Source organism: Centroberyx gerrardi, chromosome 1 (assembly GCF_048128805.1).
Source record: "Centroberyx gerrardi isolate f3 chromosome 1, fCenGer3.hap1.cur.20231027, whole genome shotgun sequence".
Taxonomy (NCBI): Eukaryota; Metazoa; Chordata; class Actinopteri; order Beryciformes; family Berycidae; genus Centroberyx; species Centroberyx gerrardi.
In genome coordinates, this window is record NC_135997.1 from 25,304,253 (window position 1) to 25,319,866 (window position 15,614).

At 46.1% G+C, this 15,614-nt stretch overlaps 1 protein-coding gene across 17 annotated transcripts in view; it reads left to right on the forward strand.

The window, feature by feature from the left end:
* Positions 1-15,614, forward strand: part of celf6 (CUGBP Elav-like family member 6) — a 131,051-nt gene that overhangs the window by 84,044 nt on the left and 31,393 nt on the right. For 16 of the 17 annotated variants that reach the window (XM_071894317.2, XM_071894319.2, XM_071894320.2 and 13 more), the window contains exon 3: positions 6,349-6,397. In XM_071894317.2, coding sequence (XP_071750418.1) covers positions 6,349-6,397 — 49 coding nt within the window. Of the gene's footprint in view, positions 1-6,348; positions 6,398-8,312; positions 8,316-15,614 lie in introns of all 17 variants that reach the window. The other variant, XM_071894314.2, reaches the window with a different exon arrangement.

Consider the following 15,614-nt stretch of genomic DNA (forward strand, 5'->3'; position numbering starts at 1 on the left):
TGCTGAACCCCCCCCCACCCTTCCCCGCCCCCCCGGCACCTTGTCTTTAAATAGGAGCCCGGGCTCAGAGCTAAAAATAGGCTGCACCTCACCGCCCCCCCCCGCCCCTCCCCCCCCCCCCCCGCCCCCCCCTTTTCCGAGCTGTCAGCGCCCCTTCTCCCTCTTCTTCACGGTGAGGCAGACACAGCCCTCCTTCATGTGTTGTCGGGGGAGACAGGCAGTGTGTGATCGCTCCGGCTCTAACCCATCTCTCCTCCAACACACACGCCAAACCGGCCCGACCTCTCCCGACTCGCCGGCCTCACAGGGAGGCGGCCGCGAACTCGCACACCAATTTGAGAGAGAGACTCATTCCCGCTGTGCTGGCCCTGTTTCTCTTCCACACAGAAATGAGGGGCAGAATGTCCTGACGTGTGAGCGATGGGTGATGGAAGCAGTAATTTGGGCTGGTACAGTAGAGGCTGTGCAATATCAGTGCGCTCGCTTGCCAGTGAGATAGAGTGAGTTCGGACTTTGGGTTTCAAAATGCTATGTACCTTTTTTTCAAAAATAAAATAAAATTGAATAAAAACATTATCTGAACCCAATCAGTACCCAATCTGTAAAAATAAATTTGTCGAGGAATTAGTATCTACTCACGACCCTTAGACAGTAAGTAGAATAGTCTTAAATTTCTCAATCATCAATCAACAAAATAACAAGGAACTAATAATGTCAAAAGTCAGGGCCTCAGTGTCCATATCAGTTTTTTGGAATGAGGCTCTTCAGTCTCACCTAGCGTCCCCGGCTCTCCCGGCTGGCTCTGTAAGAAAAGTCAGTTTGCATTAAACATCTTTAATTGAGCTTTAAAGGCTGTAAATGGCGTCAACAGCTCAAATGAATTTTCTGATGGAGGAGGAACAGCAGAATCATAATCAGAGGCATCAAACAATGGATGGCTTATCAAGAGAGAGGTGCATGACGACTTGAAAACTGAAGGGTATTTGATGTGTGGGATGAAATGAGAGGGGCTGAGATGAAATGCCAGAAAAGACAAAGACACTTTTGTTTTAGATTTATATACGTTTGTAATATTTCACTGTCTAAGAGGCATATAAAAGTTTTTCCATCAAAGCTTTATGATATCCTCAGCCTTGTTAAATTATCCCTTGCAAATATTTTATATTCCAGGAATTTAGCAGTCATTTTTATTCAGAGAGAGTTACAATAGTAGAATAAGCTTACGTTCCGTGAATGCCAATATTTCAGGCAACCAATACTTAGGAGAGTAAGGATCAGAGAAACAGCACCTAGAACGTAGAGGGAGTGTGGGTGCATACACTTTTACCATGATGAAATAAGATGAAACATCAGAAAATATGTCTTACCAAATTGTTTCAGAGTTATATAGATTGCTAATATTTGACTACTGGAGAGGCATATTAAAGATTTTATGTCAAAGTAAATTTTGATTACAACCTTGTTAAACCATCCCTTGGAAGTATCTTACATTTTATATGATACGCAAGAATGCGCTCTTTGGAATTGCTTCCAATGGCAGAAGATCTCTTTTTCCATGAGACTTCGAGTGTATCTTGTTTTTGCACCATTGATTCATAATAGACTTCAGTAATGATGAAGACTGAGATTTTGTTTTCAGTGTTTAGGAATCTACAGGACATATAATAAGAACCAATACCAACTTTGGACTACTAAATGGTTTATTCTCATACTTTGGATACTGCTAATCGGCTATGATTCCTTAACATACTGTATGCTAAAGCGTTAGCATGTGCACCGGACAGAGCCATCAACCAGAGGCACAGACATGATTTTGGTACCAATCCTCTTGTCAAATATTAGGTAAATTGACCACTGGGCCAAACTCCCAAAAAGTCGGTGTAGTCCTTTAAATTTGTAGATGGCCAACAGTACAAGCAAACAGTAAGGGAGTGTAAGAGTCATAGCCACAGCATCCTGACAATAGAGGGAGAGTGAGCGCTCACACTTTTGTCACGGTTCTGAGAGAATATTTTTCTGTATTTAGAGTGTCTGGAAGATAGCACGTCTCCTTGCTTGCTTTGTGGGCAGTGGTATTCACAGGGATGTAAACATGGTCAAAGGCCAGCGGTGTCCTTGTCTCTCTCCCTCCACTGCACCGTTATCAATCAGACACACACCCCCAAAGACACAGACATTACACAAATGCACGCACACACAAACACACACAGACACACATGCAGGCATACGCTGAAACGTACGCACACCAAGCCTTTCGTGGAAAATGTAAGCGAGTGCCTCTCTTCCACGCTGTTGGTTTTCCACCCCTCCGTGACTTCAGCTAACTTTAATTCATCATAACAGAATGAAAAATATAGATTTGCCCCTGGAGATAAAAAAAAAAAAAAAAGAAGAAAGAAATGTATAGACAAAAAGGAAATAGAGCATGAAGGAGGGGAAAACATGGAGAGGAAAAAAAAGTGAGTGAAAGAAAGAGGAGAGAGAGAGAGAGACGGGGAGAAAGAGAGATGGCCTCTCTAAGTGCAGCAGCACACAGGCACAGAGCTGTGAGTTCCCAGGCAAGACAGCATGAGCTGCCTATTTGTCAGCATTGATCAACCCATTAAGGGGCTGTGGTGGGAAGCATATTGGTTTTGGAGGCCAAAGGGGCAGAGAGAGACAAAGATAAAGCAAGACGGGGGGTGTGTTGAACTCCTTCCAGCCTCGGCAGCCACACGTCTGCAGGATGAAAAAGCCTGTAGTCTTCCTCCCTCCAATGTCTATGCAGTTCATTTTGCAGGGCCCAATGGGAGGGTAGCAGATGTCATTTGTCTTACAGCATCTCTGGAGGCTCCACTGTACGCCTTATCTTACCTTTCCTTTCCACCACTGCAATGCTAGTGTGGGACTAGCTGGCTTTTCAGACAGACAGAATGTCACTTGTCCTCTTCCTCAGTGTGTGTGTGTGGTGGGGTGGGGTGAGGTGGGGTGGGGAGGGTTCCTGGCCCAAGGGGAGAGCGGGCTGCCTCTTCGCCCAGCCTCTGATGAATTCATATAATTAACTCTGCCTTGATCTGTTGGCTAATCCTGCACTCAGTAATAAGGGATTAAAATGTCACCTAAGCCACCTGCTGTTATTGAGCCCCAAGACTCTTTGTGCCTGTGTATGTGTGTGTGAGAGAGAGGGAGAGCGAGAGAGAGAGAGAGGACAGGAGGGAGGATAAAGAGTAAAGTGAATTTCAAGAGTTTTGTGCAGTACGCTTGTGTGCCAGAAAGAGACTTTCCCTCTGTTTGCATGAGGAAATGTATGTAGAGGATGCTTTTAAGTAACTCCGAGCAGCTGACATCTTCACTAACGTCGCCGTATGCATGTGAGTGCTACACAACTCAACAGATTGGCATCGAGCTGGAGCAGAAGTTGCGACAGACTTGCTCTGAAAACTCATTGTCACAGTCACTAAAAGAGGACATGAAAGTGGGACATGCTGGAAGGTGGGAGTTGAGAAATCTTTTTTTTTTTTCCCCTCCCCTCTCACTATGACCTCCCCAGACCAAGTAAAGAAAAAAGAGCCATGGAGAAAGAAAGGAGTGCCAATTGGTTGGCTAACAGCCCACAGACCAACGGCCAGCTTGCCTCGCCTGCCCGCCGGCCTCCTCCGCTCGGTTGCCTAGCAACCCCAAGTGTACTTTGGGTCGTCTAATGACTCCTGTTGCCGCAGCGACTCAGAGGCTACTAATGGAGCCTCCTGACCAATCGCTGCCGTTTAAGACCTGGAGACTGACTGATCACTGGACGGGGACCTCGGGACCTCAGACTGCCTTAACTCTCTTATGTGAGACCAATGCTCCACCCAACCTGAACTGCCCTCAAGATACACACACACACACACACACACACACACTCACACAGTCACACTCATGTACACACACACCTCAACCTACTGTGCTTTAATTCCCTACTTAAAGACCAATGGTCCAACATACCTTAATTCCCTACAAGACACACATGCACACGCACGCACGCGCACACACACACACACACACACACACACACACACACACACACACACACACACACACACACACACATACATACAGTGCAATATCGATGGCTGTTATGCTGTCAGAAATAAGAGTATAGGAACAGTTACTGTCAGAGTGAAGACAACAGTCGTGATGACGATGATAATGTTGAGGGTCTCTTAGCCCATGAATGACACAAACCCACAGGACTTTTAGAAGACCACTCCTCCATCCTCCCAGAGCCTCGGTCAGCCAGCTCCCTCCACTCCCTCCTCAGGACCGACGGAGTAATGGCTGTAGCCGAAACAGCTGGACTCCCCACCCCCACCCCCCTGAGAACAGCAGTACCTTTCCAGTCTCTTCATCATTATTTTCAGTTTTAAAAGAACCATTAGTCATCTCTGCTCTCCTTTTACTATATGATCCAGCTCTAATCATTGTCAAAGAACGGCTAAAAAGCACTTGTGCAAAGCAACTAAAAATGAGTCAAGAGTCAGTGTTTTGCTCAAGGAAACTTCAAAGAAATAAATACATTGACTGCTCAAGCATGTGACCGTCCTATTATGGGATGGTCTATCTAATGACTAGGCAACCCTGCTGCCCAAAAACAGCCCAATACCAGTGAATATCTGTGAGAGATGTAAATGTATTCAGTGGCGACCTATCTATTTTCTTTTGTTTGTTAGTGTCACCAAAGTCAAATGCTATCAGAGGTGTCCGCCTTGGGAAAAAACAACAATAGATGATGTATATTTACCTCATTGCCTCAAAGTGTTTACGTGTCAGTTAGCATTTACATCTGCGTGGAGACAAGTTTGTGTTTGTGTGCGCGTTTGTGTGCGATGTGTGGATGTACAGAGGCATGTGGGTGGCGTGTGCATGTGTGTGTGGGTGTGATTGGGCCTCGTGCATGTGTGTGTGTGTGTGTGTGTGTGTGTACGTCTTTATGCGCTTGTCTTGGTGATGTGTCCGTCGTCTCCCCTCCTCTTTGTTCCGGTGTCACAGCATATTGCCAGGCGAGTACATTACGTCCCAAGGGTGTCACCATGTATACGCTTGTCCCTACACGTCCACCAGTCTTTACGTCTATTTGGCCGTGGTCCGGGCTCATGTCAACTGCTGTCAAGTGCTGCATCGCCTGAGGGCCCTACACCCACCGCGCCGCCCCGGCTGACTGATCCGAGTGGGCAGTGCCCCGTGCCATTCACTGGCACTCACACATTGGTCCTGTCCTCGTGGCCTAGTTAGAGAGATATAGGCCCGCTGCCGACTGAAGGCAGCAAAACAACAATGCCAATATGACATGCGTGGGTAGCCTCACTAAGCAAGGCTCTTTGAGGGTGGCTCTTAACACCCACCCTTTTCACGGAGGGAAAGAGGGGATATTATTCCTGTTTCAGAGAAGGCACAAGATCGAGTGTTCGTCTATTTTCATATTCAAACTCCAGGGAGAGCGAGGAAAAAAAATGAAACCATAGACAGGGGAGCAAAAAGAGCTGAGGGAGTTTTTATTCACGGCAGGCAGTTTTTAAAAGGATTTTTTTTTTATTTTTTATGTTAGCTTGGCGACGTTTTGCTTTCACCTCACTATGAAATGGATCTTCAGAGGTTGTTTATCGATCCCCTACTGTTAACCTTTCACAAGCTGTTTCACAGCTATGCTTTTCTGTGGCTTTCAATAGCCTCGAGGAGGAGGAGGAGGAGGAGGAGGAGGCCGGGGCAGGGTGGGGTTGGCTGACCAGACCAGTGGCATATTGGTCATGAGTTTCAAAAGGGTTTCTGGGTAGCGGGAGGGAGGGAGCTGGAGCGAGGGAGGCAGAGGGAGGGTAGGAGGAAGGGATGCAGGGCTGGAGGCAGATGAAGAGGGAGTGTAGAGGGTCAGGGATGAGCAGGATATGGCTGCTGACCGGGACTGGGAGTCTGGAGCCAGGAGGGGACGGGAAGTGCAGGGGCCAGCCAGAAAGGACCTCTCCCTATGGGGCTGGGAGTGGCTGATGTAATGGCATTAATCTCCAAGTGCCATCTGACACCCAGTGTGGCTCCGTCATTGAAAAGTGCTAATTCTGCTGAACTGTGAGGGGAATTCAGGCATCTCTGGAGGCACTACCCTGGATTAATTAAACACGCTTGGCATCAAGCGCTGCACAGATTTATCTCTTTTACGGCATCGTCACTGTTTTTGTGTTTAGCTCACAGAGCGGGACAAACTCAGGACATTAACTCCAGGAGCAGTGCCACATTTCCTCCATGCTTTCCCCCACCACCCTCCGCCCATATCGTAGTAGTTGCTCCCGTCGTTTCATGCTAACCTGGGATTTCCCCTCTCTTCCCCTTCTCTCTCTCCAGATGAACCGGCCCATCCAGGTGAAGCCAGCCGACAGCGAAGGACGAGGAGGTAATTAACCTTCTCCTGGTCTCCCTTCCACACCCCCTTAAACATATATATACACACACACACACACACACACACACACACACACACACACAGACACACACGTACAAACACACAAACACACACCCATACACCCATCCCGCACATACGCAATCCTTAATATTCTGCTCTCACTTGAGACACACTGGGAGTTAGTAGAGTAGCCCTTAATATAGGTCACTTGCTTCTATTGACTTCCCATCTGTGCCAGCAGAGGGGCTGTCTCAGGTTCACTGTCACTGGGAGAGGTTCAAAGACGAGAGAGAGAGAGAGAGAGAGAGTGAGAGAGAGAGAGAGAGAGAGAGAGAGAGAGAGAGAGAGAGAATTGAATGGAGGAGATAGACAGGAGGATCTCCATCCCTCAATCTCCTCTCAGTGATAGTCAACCCTGATTACAGATAAAAGGCACTGGGATTCACCCCAAACACACTCACGCATGCACACATAAACACAAACACAAAAGAAAAAACCTCAAAGCTACTACTAACAGGAGAGACACCATGTACTTGTGTGACTCATTGATTTACTACTCACTGAATGAAGGGAGAGGACAGTATAAGGCAGGTAATGTGGGCAGCTTTTGAAATGGGATGTATCATGGCTTCATGATTTTGGAGCGGACTTAAACAACGCCTTCACAGTTTATGCAGTATCTGTTTTTGTCTATGAATGAGTCCACAACTAATTGGTGTAGTTTGTTAAACATAGTCCCTATTCCACTACTCTAAAATCAGCACAGTGCTATTTTAAAGCTGCACTAGGCAACTTTGCACATCGGTGGCTCCAAACAACAGTGAGAGGTAACTGTTTGAAAACTGGGTGAACTCCAATACTCAGTAATGATTTGGAGAGAGGCAAAAGATTTCTCTGGACAGAGCGCTCACTCGCTGCTGTTTAGGAGACAGTTTTGTATTTTGTTCTTTCGATTCACACTTTCTGTGGTACTGTCACTGACTGTACCCAACACCAGAATTTGGGCAAATCAGGCAAATTTGCGGCTTCTAGGGGTGATGGGATGCTCTTCTCTATTGCAGCCCTGCTTTCTGATTTAGGCTGAAAAGACGTATTTTTACATAAAAATCGTGCTTAGTGAAGCTGTTTGTTTGGTTCTGGGATGATAGAGTGTTGAGTATGGAAGTGATCTCGGCCTGATTCAGTGCAACATGTGTGATGGGAGGAAGATAACCCCACTGACATATATGCATCATACTCCTCTAACACCCAAGCCAGGTTTCCATGAAGGCACTCACCCCAGTTTAATAGCAGTGTAATAATAAAAGTTACATCAGATCCTTTGTATTGAAAAATATTGAATCACCATGTTCGTTCAAAGCATGAATCATGACATTAAAATACGCAGTTCTGCTTTGACATCACACTGACACTCTTGCACCCCCCCCCCCCCCCCTCCGTCTTTAGTCTGACTGACATGGTGATTGACTAGATCATTCTAAAGCCATTTGTGGCTAACATCATTGGGGTTAATGCAGATTAAGCCAGTTAGAGATTTACATGGGTGGAATTAGATCTAATTGGACCGGTCTGTGTCTGTGCTCTGCCTGTATTTCAGTGTGGTGATTTACACTGCCTGGGCCAGATTAGACTGAGCCACTTCACTGATTTACGTGGTCGAGTGTGAATCAGATGGCCCATTTCTATTGCCACACACACCCCCGTTTAGATCTTATTTTTGTCATGGCGTCACTTTAATTAACGGCCATCTAAAAACAGGCAAAGTCTGACCGACAAGGCCTGGGTGAGAGCCAATCGGCATTCTCACCAAGATAAATTGGATCTCTGGGCTTAAGAGGGGAGGATGGATGGGTCCCGATATCAATTACTACTCTTTCTTCAGCGGAGAGAGAAGGGAGAGGAACAGGCAGTGTGAATGAAATACAGAGGGCCGGCACAGCCCCTGCTAGTCTGTCAGAAGAACTTTCTATAGGGGAGGACAGGGTAGGACACGGCGCAGAATGAAATAAGACCGAGCAGACAGGCCCCAACAGAGATATTGAGCGTTAATGGCAACAGGAAGTCAGCAGACAGGCCAGGGAAGTAAACCACAGTCGCGGCTGACAATGAAATGAGATTTACTATGAAGGCCTGTGGTTAAAGGAAAATAGACAGCCCAGCTAAGGCCGACTAGAGGAGAGAGAGCGGCGAGGGATTCATCTCTGGAAGGCTGAGGGCCAGTCAGGTACACCGTTTCCCAGCGGGGCCTCTAGATTGGCTATGCTGAAACCCAGGGCTGAACCGGGACATTTGCACCTCTGGAATGGAGTCACATTTATCACTACCAAGACATCAGCAATTATCTGTCATGGGAAGTTGCGAAGGGGTCTCGATTACGTGCCTCTGCAGGCATTAGGAGCCATTAGTCGGTTTGGAGGCTCCGGCAGCCCCCCCTTTGCTCCTGCCTTCCCTGAGAGACGTCCTCTCTCCGGGGATATGGAAGTGTCAGGAGGAGAAGTAAAACCAGAGCTCAGAAAATGACTAGGGGGGCCAGGCGCCGCATAATCCTGCCGCTCGGCTGCCATTGTGGATCACGGAGCTAATTCTCTGGCTGTCTATTAGAATGACTCATGTCTTATTTTTTTTTTATTTTATTTTTTTGGATTATCAAAAAGAATGGAACATGGGAGGAGAGCTTTACAGCCTTTAAATCTATTTCTGTTCCTTGAGTCAGCCGACCTCGTCCCCACAAAGTCCACATTTATCTGATGTGCTTAACACCACATTTTTTTTTCTCTGCCCAATTCTATCAAGCCATGATTCCAGTTCAGAGATATGGAGAGACAATCGAGGCATGGGTCTTCTGCCTAGTCGCTCTGTGGACAGTGCTTGAATAGAGAGCGCCTCATATCTCCACTTGAAACCCAAGCAATTTGCCTCAATCCAAACGGGGCAGAAATGAGGGGAAGTGGACGTCTCTCCCCCCCCCCTCTCTGTCTCTCTTTCTCCTTCTCTTACTTTCTCTTATCCGTACTGCAGAGCAAGGGGAGAGATGAAGCGAGTGATAGAGAGAGAGGTGGGGATTCAGTATTAGGGCCCATGGAGGGATGGAGAGAGCGAGAGATGGAAGACGAAAAGAGCGAGAGGGGAAGAGACGACAGGATGAGAAAGTTAACGGAGGGTGATGGAGGCAGCTGAGTGAATCTCAGCAGTAAATCATCTCAGAGCCGCCCTGTCCCTATCTCCTCCTCGCCCCGCCAGGAATCTTTTTCCCCCTGACCTTGTCTGCCGCTGTGTCTGCGAAGAAAAGATGGGGCCAGATTATCTATGATTGGAGATGGCCATTATCTAAACACAATCTTGGAGCCGGGTCCCACTCCTCTAGCCACTGCAGTGAGACTGGAGACCACACTGATGAGAAGAGAGATGATGGGTCAGCCAGCAACACCCTCTCCTTTTATTAACTCTGATAAGATGGTCTCAACACTCCCCCGAAATGCCCAGCAACCTCCATCAACATCGACTTTTTCACAAAGTGCCACTCTCACTGCATTTATCTACACCGTCTCCTTGCCCTACTTGTTTATTAGCTCTCCATACTTTTGTTTTACTGGATATTTATACAGTGCCAGGAGCATTACAGTCCCCATATTTGATAGTCAGCAGCCCTGTGTGAGTGTTTTTAATATCTTGGCCAAGTGTCTCTGTCCAGCCCGTGCTCTTTGTCTGTCTGGCTGAGGGAGGGGAGTCATTGTGTATGGGCCGTGTTTGTCCTTGCCAACTCGCCGCTCTTCAGAAGGTTGACCCCAGTCGGGGAGGTGAGAGATTGACAGGACCTCAAGATGTTGCGCGCTGTGCTGTCATGCCCCACCCCAGCAGGTAGGGTAGAGTGAGGGCTGCTGGCTGGCGCAGTCTGGCAGGCCACAGGGGAGGGGCTGTCTGGAGGCACCTCACGCCCACAGAGGAGCGCGCTCCACTTTACATGCAAATGAAGCCAAAAGAGCCCTCTCTGCCTCTGGACACGATCATGCAAAACTCTGAAAAGTCAAGAAGAACCCCGGCAGCGGTGGGTTATGCATGTGCTGAGAGACACACCGACGCACACAGAGACATGCAGGCACGCGGACAGACAAAAGAATGCAGGAATTTGCAAGGGTGAGGATGGCAGGGCAATAATTTAAGGTTTGCAAGGCGTTTACTTAAATTGCTTCGTTGCAGAGCTCCGTGATTGGACTTAGCCATCAAAGAACATCTGACCATGTTTGGTCAGATGGAGAAAAAAACAGAGGAGGAGGTAAAATATTTGGACAGAAATTAGAACAGGCAATTTCTCATAAAGTTTCTTCCATTGTTGCGTGTTGTTTTTTGATCGTGCATACCAGAAGGTTTAAAGCTCCCCTCCCACTCCCCTGGGTAAATGGAAGTGACAGCTCTAGCGGTATGAGTAATGCATTTACAAACAGGAAGCCTGTATCCTCTCATCGTGCCTGATACACTGACAATTTGAATGTTCGTTCCCCTCTGATTATTCCATTTACCACCTCACTATTCTGGATAATCCACTGGCATACATCAGATTGGGACCAGCAGCAGAAAGGTTTTTGTGTGCAGGAGCAGGACTAGGCACCAATCTGTCTTCATCGGCATTCTCATAGGGATGGGGGCTATTAGTTCTCTTATGGCATGTGGAGCTGGTAGCTGGGTGGAATCTATAGAGCGGTTGTTAGTAAAATGGGGCCTTGTTAAGTAGTATAGAAGTAATGCTGGTGTGGTACAGAGGTAGGGCTGGCTTGTGGGTAATACCCTTGAATAGATAGAGAGGTCAACTGGATAGTTTTACAATACAGCTGACTCATTAGCAATGCTGCCACTCTTTTAACATGCAGCTTTACAAAGTTGTTAATTCTTATCATTTCACAACAGAGACAGCCAAATATGTAAAATTGGCAAAGCTAACATCCCAACTGCTTAACAAAAATACAAAATGGATATTCACATTTGATTCATGCTCAGTCTATTTGGTATGTGGTTTGGATTGAAATCTGTGGGGAACCCGCAAGTATGTTTTGTTTTCCCCTGGTTTTATATTATTTATTTCTTTTTCCTAGTCCCGCGTGTCTGCATATATCAATGGAGCTGGTGCTAGTAGGATTGGGGCAGAATTTAGGCCTATATAGTGGAGGCAATGCTGGTGGTAAGGCAAGGCTTGTATGGGTTGAATTACACCCTGTAGTGAGTTGGGGAATGGAAATGAGACCAACTAAGGCCATGTGCATGTTGTGACCTGGAGATTATAAACTAAATAAAAGAAAATGAGTCATTCATACAGTGTAGTGTAGCCCAACAGGTCTTCATTGTCCTCTGATAAGATTTTTGATTTTTTTTTGTATAAATAGCTAAAAACTGCTAGATAAAAAAGATTAGTGCTGCCGTGGATAAAAATCACATATGCCCAAAAAGTGACTTTTTCAGGAATTTAGAAAAAAACTTGTTTTGCTCTGTATGATGTGTAAACTTCTGTCGCTCAATATCTAAAAACTACTCAGAAAGCAGATGGTACCTTTTAATTCCATTATTGACTGAACGCCTGAAATACAACACCTGTTTCAATGACAAACTGATCATGTGAATCCAGCTGAAAACTATGATCTCTATTGATTTCACCTCTTATCAGTCACAAAGGGGGGATGCAAAGAAAGAGGAGGAAGCAGAATAAAAAGGGACCTGTATAGCCTTGAGACAACTGAGACGTAGTCTGTGGAAAACAGAGCGCAACTCAATATTAGGAAGCCGTTCCTAACATTCTGTGCGCTCAGTGTATATGTGTGTGTGTGTGTGTGTGTGTGAATGTGTCTGGTGGCGGGCCTCCCAGGCAGCATCGTACCAGCGTCAGGCTTTTCTAATGAGTCCATCAGCAGCAGAACTCCTCTGTTGTGCTGCCTGGAACATTACTCTGCATTTGAAATGCACCCAGCGGCCAAGCAGGGATCTTTTATCGTTGGATGCAGCTGTCCGTGCTTTCTGAACACTTACTACTACCAAGCTTCCCCCACCACTGCCAGCAGGCCGTAAGTGATAGAATCATAAAAAAGAAAGAAAAAACATATTTACCACCAACACAGGAGCATGAGAGTAATTCTTTAAAGAGAATATTCCCATTATTGGCAAACAAAAGCAGAAACTTTTGCGAAGTAGACTTCACAGAAACTCATTCTTTGCCTCGGGAGAGAGAGTAGGGGGAGGGATGACAGGGAAAAAGACAAAAAATGGGTAGAGAGAGAGATACAGAGAGAGATAGAGAGACAAAAGGAGACAGAGAGGAGAAGAAAAGCACAATCTATACGCATATACTGCAGCCTACAACACAAGTAGCACTTTATTCCAGAGAGAGAAGCATCAATCTTGACAGCATATGGCGTCTGTGCAAAATCCATTAATTTTTAATATACCGGGCGCTGAAATGAAAAGGCTTCCTGAGACAAGCAATTGTCAGATGTCAGTAGTGTTTTGATAACTTTTTTGATCTCCTTTTTTTATTTGCATTCATAAAACGGGGCTGTCCACATGCCACCTCGGTTTGGACATGGCTGGAGACTGACACGGAGCCATTTTCCACACAATTACTCCCACCTTCAGTCAGGAGATGAGGCGCTGGGGAGAAACAAAAAAAAGAGATGAGTGGATGCTGTGTCTGTGAGAGGAAGTGTGTGTGCAGTAGCTGGGGCCTGAAAAAGATGCTAAACTTCACGTACTATATACAGTATACACACACAAACAGTTTGCTTGTTTCACAGGATTATAGACACAAGCAATATGAAAGCATGCGTATACACCCTAGCATTTTTTAATAGTTTATGTTGACTGCTAATGAAATTCTAATACATAAGATTTAAATATTCTACAGGTTCATGGATCAGTTAAGGGTGTTTGAGGATACAAAAAGAGTTGTCTAAATCAGGGGTTCCCAACCTTTATTGTGGACCGGCACATACATAAAAAAAACAATCGCGGACCGGTGGTCAATTTTAATATGCATCGTAGCAAAAAAAAAAAGTGCATTTTAAAAAGTAGGCTATTATTAGGCTATTATTATTGTTTTACAATGGTTAATTTACAATGGTTTTAGTTGCATATATTTACTCACCAGCGGGTAGCAACAAAGGCTAATTTTATGTAAATAACAGCCTATTTCAACAGTCAGACCGCTTCAGAATTAGACATTTCTTCGTCACTAAAGACATTACTTCAATACGCAACTCATGCAGTGATTTCAGCCTATCATTTCTAAAAGTAAATGTAGAGATCAAGCTAGCTTTACAAATATTAATGAGCATCAACTTACTGATATTCGCTTGCTTGCCGGCCACAAGAACATCATACCGGGGCGTGATGGTTGACAATGAGACGCGCAGGGTATTCCTCACATCGAGTCTGCTTCTAAGTCTGTTCTTAGTGGCAGTAATTTCCTACCATGCTAGCTGCTTTTTCCCCCAAAAGTTCACGGCAGATGTCTTTTGCAGCGGACAGAATTAATTCCTCTCCGATTGTAAAGGGCTTTTTAGCTTTGGCAATTCGGTGAGCAACGAGATATGAAGCCCTTGTTGCAGCGACGTTTGTTTGCTTTTCTTTTTGGTAACATTTTCCGGTTGTGCATCACCATCTCTTTTACCTGAACAGCCCGCAAAGAAACGGTCCATGGAGGTTTGCTGAGGCCCACTCATTCAAAACTCCGCTGATCACAGGGCTGCCGCCAGTCAAAGAAACTAATTTCGATTTTTTGATGTTTTGGATGAAATAACATGACTGGTGTAGGTGTGAAAATTAAACACTTTTTGAATTATTTTTTTTTATGATAAAGAAAATTATAATTCTGCAGCCATTCCACGGCCCGGAAGTAGCACCTCCGTGGCCCGGGGGTTGGGAACCCTTGGTCTAAATGATGCTTGGCTGGCTAACTACATACACAGACGCACACACACACACACACACACACACACACACACACACCCCACACACACACACACACCATTATTGTAAAGTAGTGGCAAGGTTTGAAAGTGCCGATTACAAAGGTCTCTTCAGAGTAGAGCAGAGTAGCACTGTAGAGCTCAACTGTTCTCCAGCTGTATGGCTCAGCTCTGTTAAAGGGATAAGATGAGCCCCTCTCAATGAGAGATAAGTACAAAGAGGTCGAACAGTCAGCTCAAACAGTTTTGTCATACCACTATATCCTAAGTCAGTTCCATAGAAAAGTACCTCACCTCTGTTAATGCATATACATGATTATACTTTAACACAGTAGTCATTGATTTTTCCTCCTCTCTCCACTTTTAATGGAGAACTCTTTGGAGTCATGGAGACATCTCCTTGTGCAGAGGGCGCATTAGAAGATATTTATTCATATTCATAAAAATGCCGATTTAAAGCTCGCAAGCGGCCATAGGAGATGAGAGGGAACTCGCAAAATCCAATAAGAGCTGCTTTGGAGACAGGTGCAAAGTGGACTAATTAATAGCGATCTATACTCTGGCCAGGGCATGCAGCGGGCCGGCTGAGAGAGACTCTCAGGTCAGGCAATGAAAAGATAGCAGCTCCAAATTCATTTTCTCACTGTGGCCTTCCCAGAGGAAGGCTCCGAAGTACACTCACACTTCCTTTAACGCCTTCACCAGGGTGTAATTTATTTTTGCGTTTGCCAGCACATTTGGAAAGTTCATTACCTCGCTCATGGCTTGTTAATTAGCCTTGTAAAGCCGCCATTAGATCTCCTCGGGCCAGGACCGAGATGAGACTTTTGTCCCAAAACATTAACACGCCGCAGGAGGCCTGTAAAAGTGCACTCTCCCCATTAAAGTTGTAACAGTGACACCTCAGTGAAAATCGGAAAAGATGGAGGGACAATCAAAGCGAAGTCAGGTGTGTTCTGGACATGTTGCAGTCTCACTTCATGTCTCACCTCTGCTGCCATGGGCAGGGGTCAGGCACATTTCCCGCTAACACCTGTTCAGGGCCGAGTTTACGGCTACGCAGTTCCCCAGCTGATGCCCGATATCCAGCTCTATGTCTGTCCTGCTGTCTGTCTCCACCGAACCCCAGTCTCCCAGTATATGTGGCTGTCTCCGTGCCACGCTCCTCGGGGTTCTCGCTCACCTCCAGGCCCGGTGCTCCAAGGGCAGAGGAGCAGTAATGAGCAGTAGTACCGGGCTCGGCTGGCGGGTTTGAGAAATCC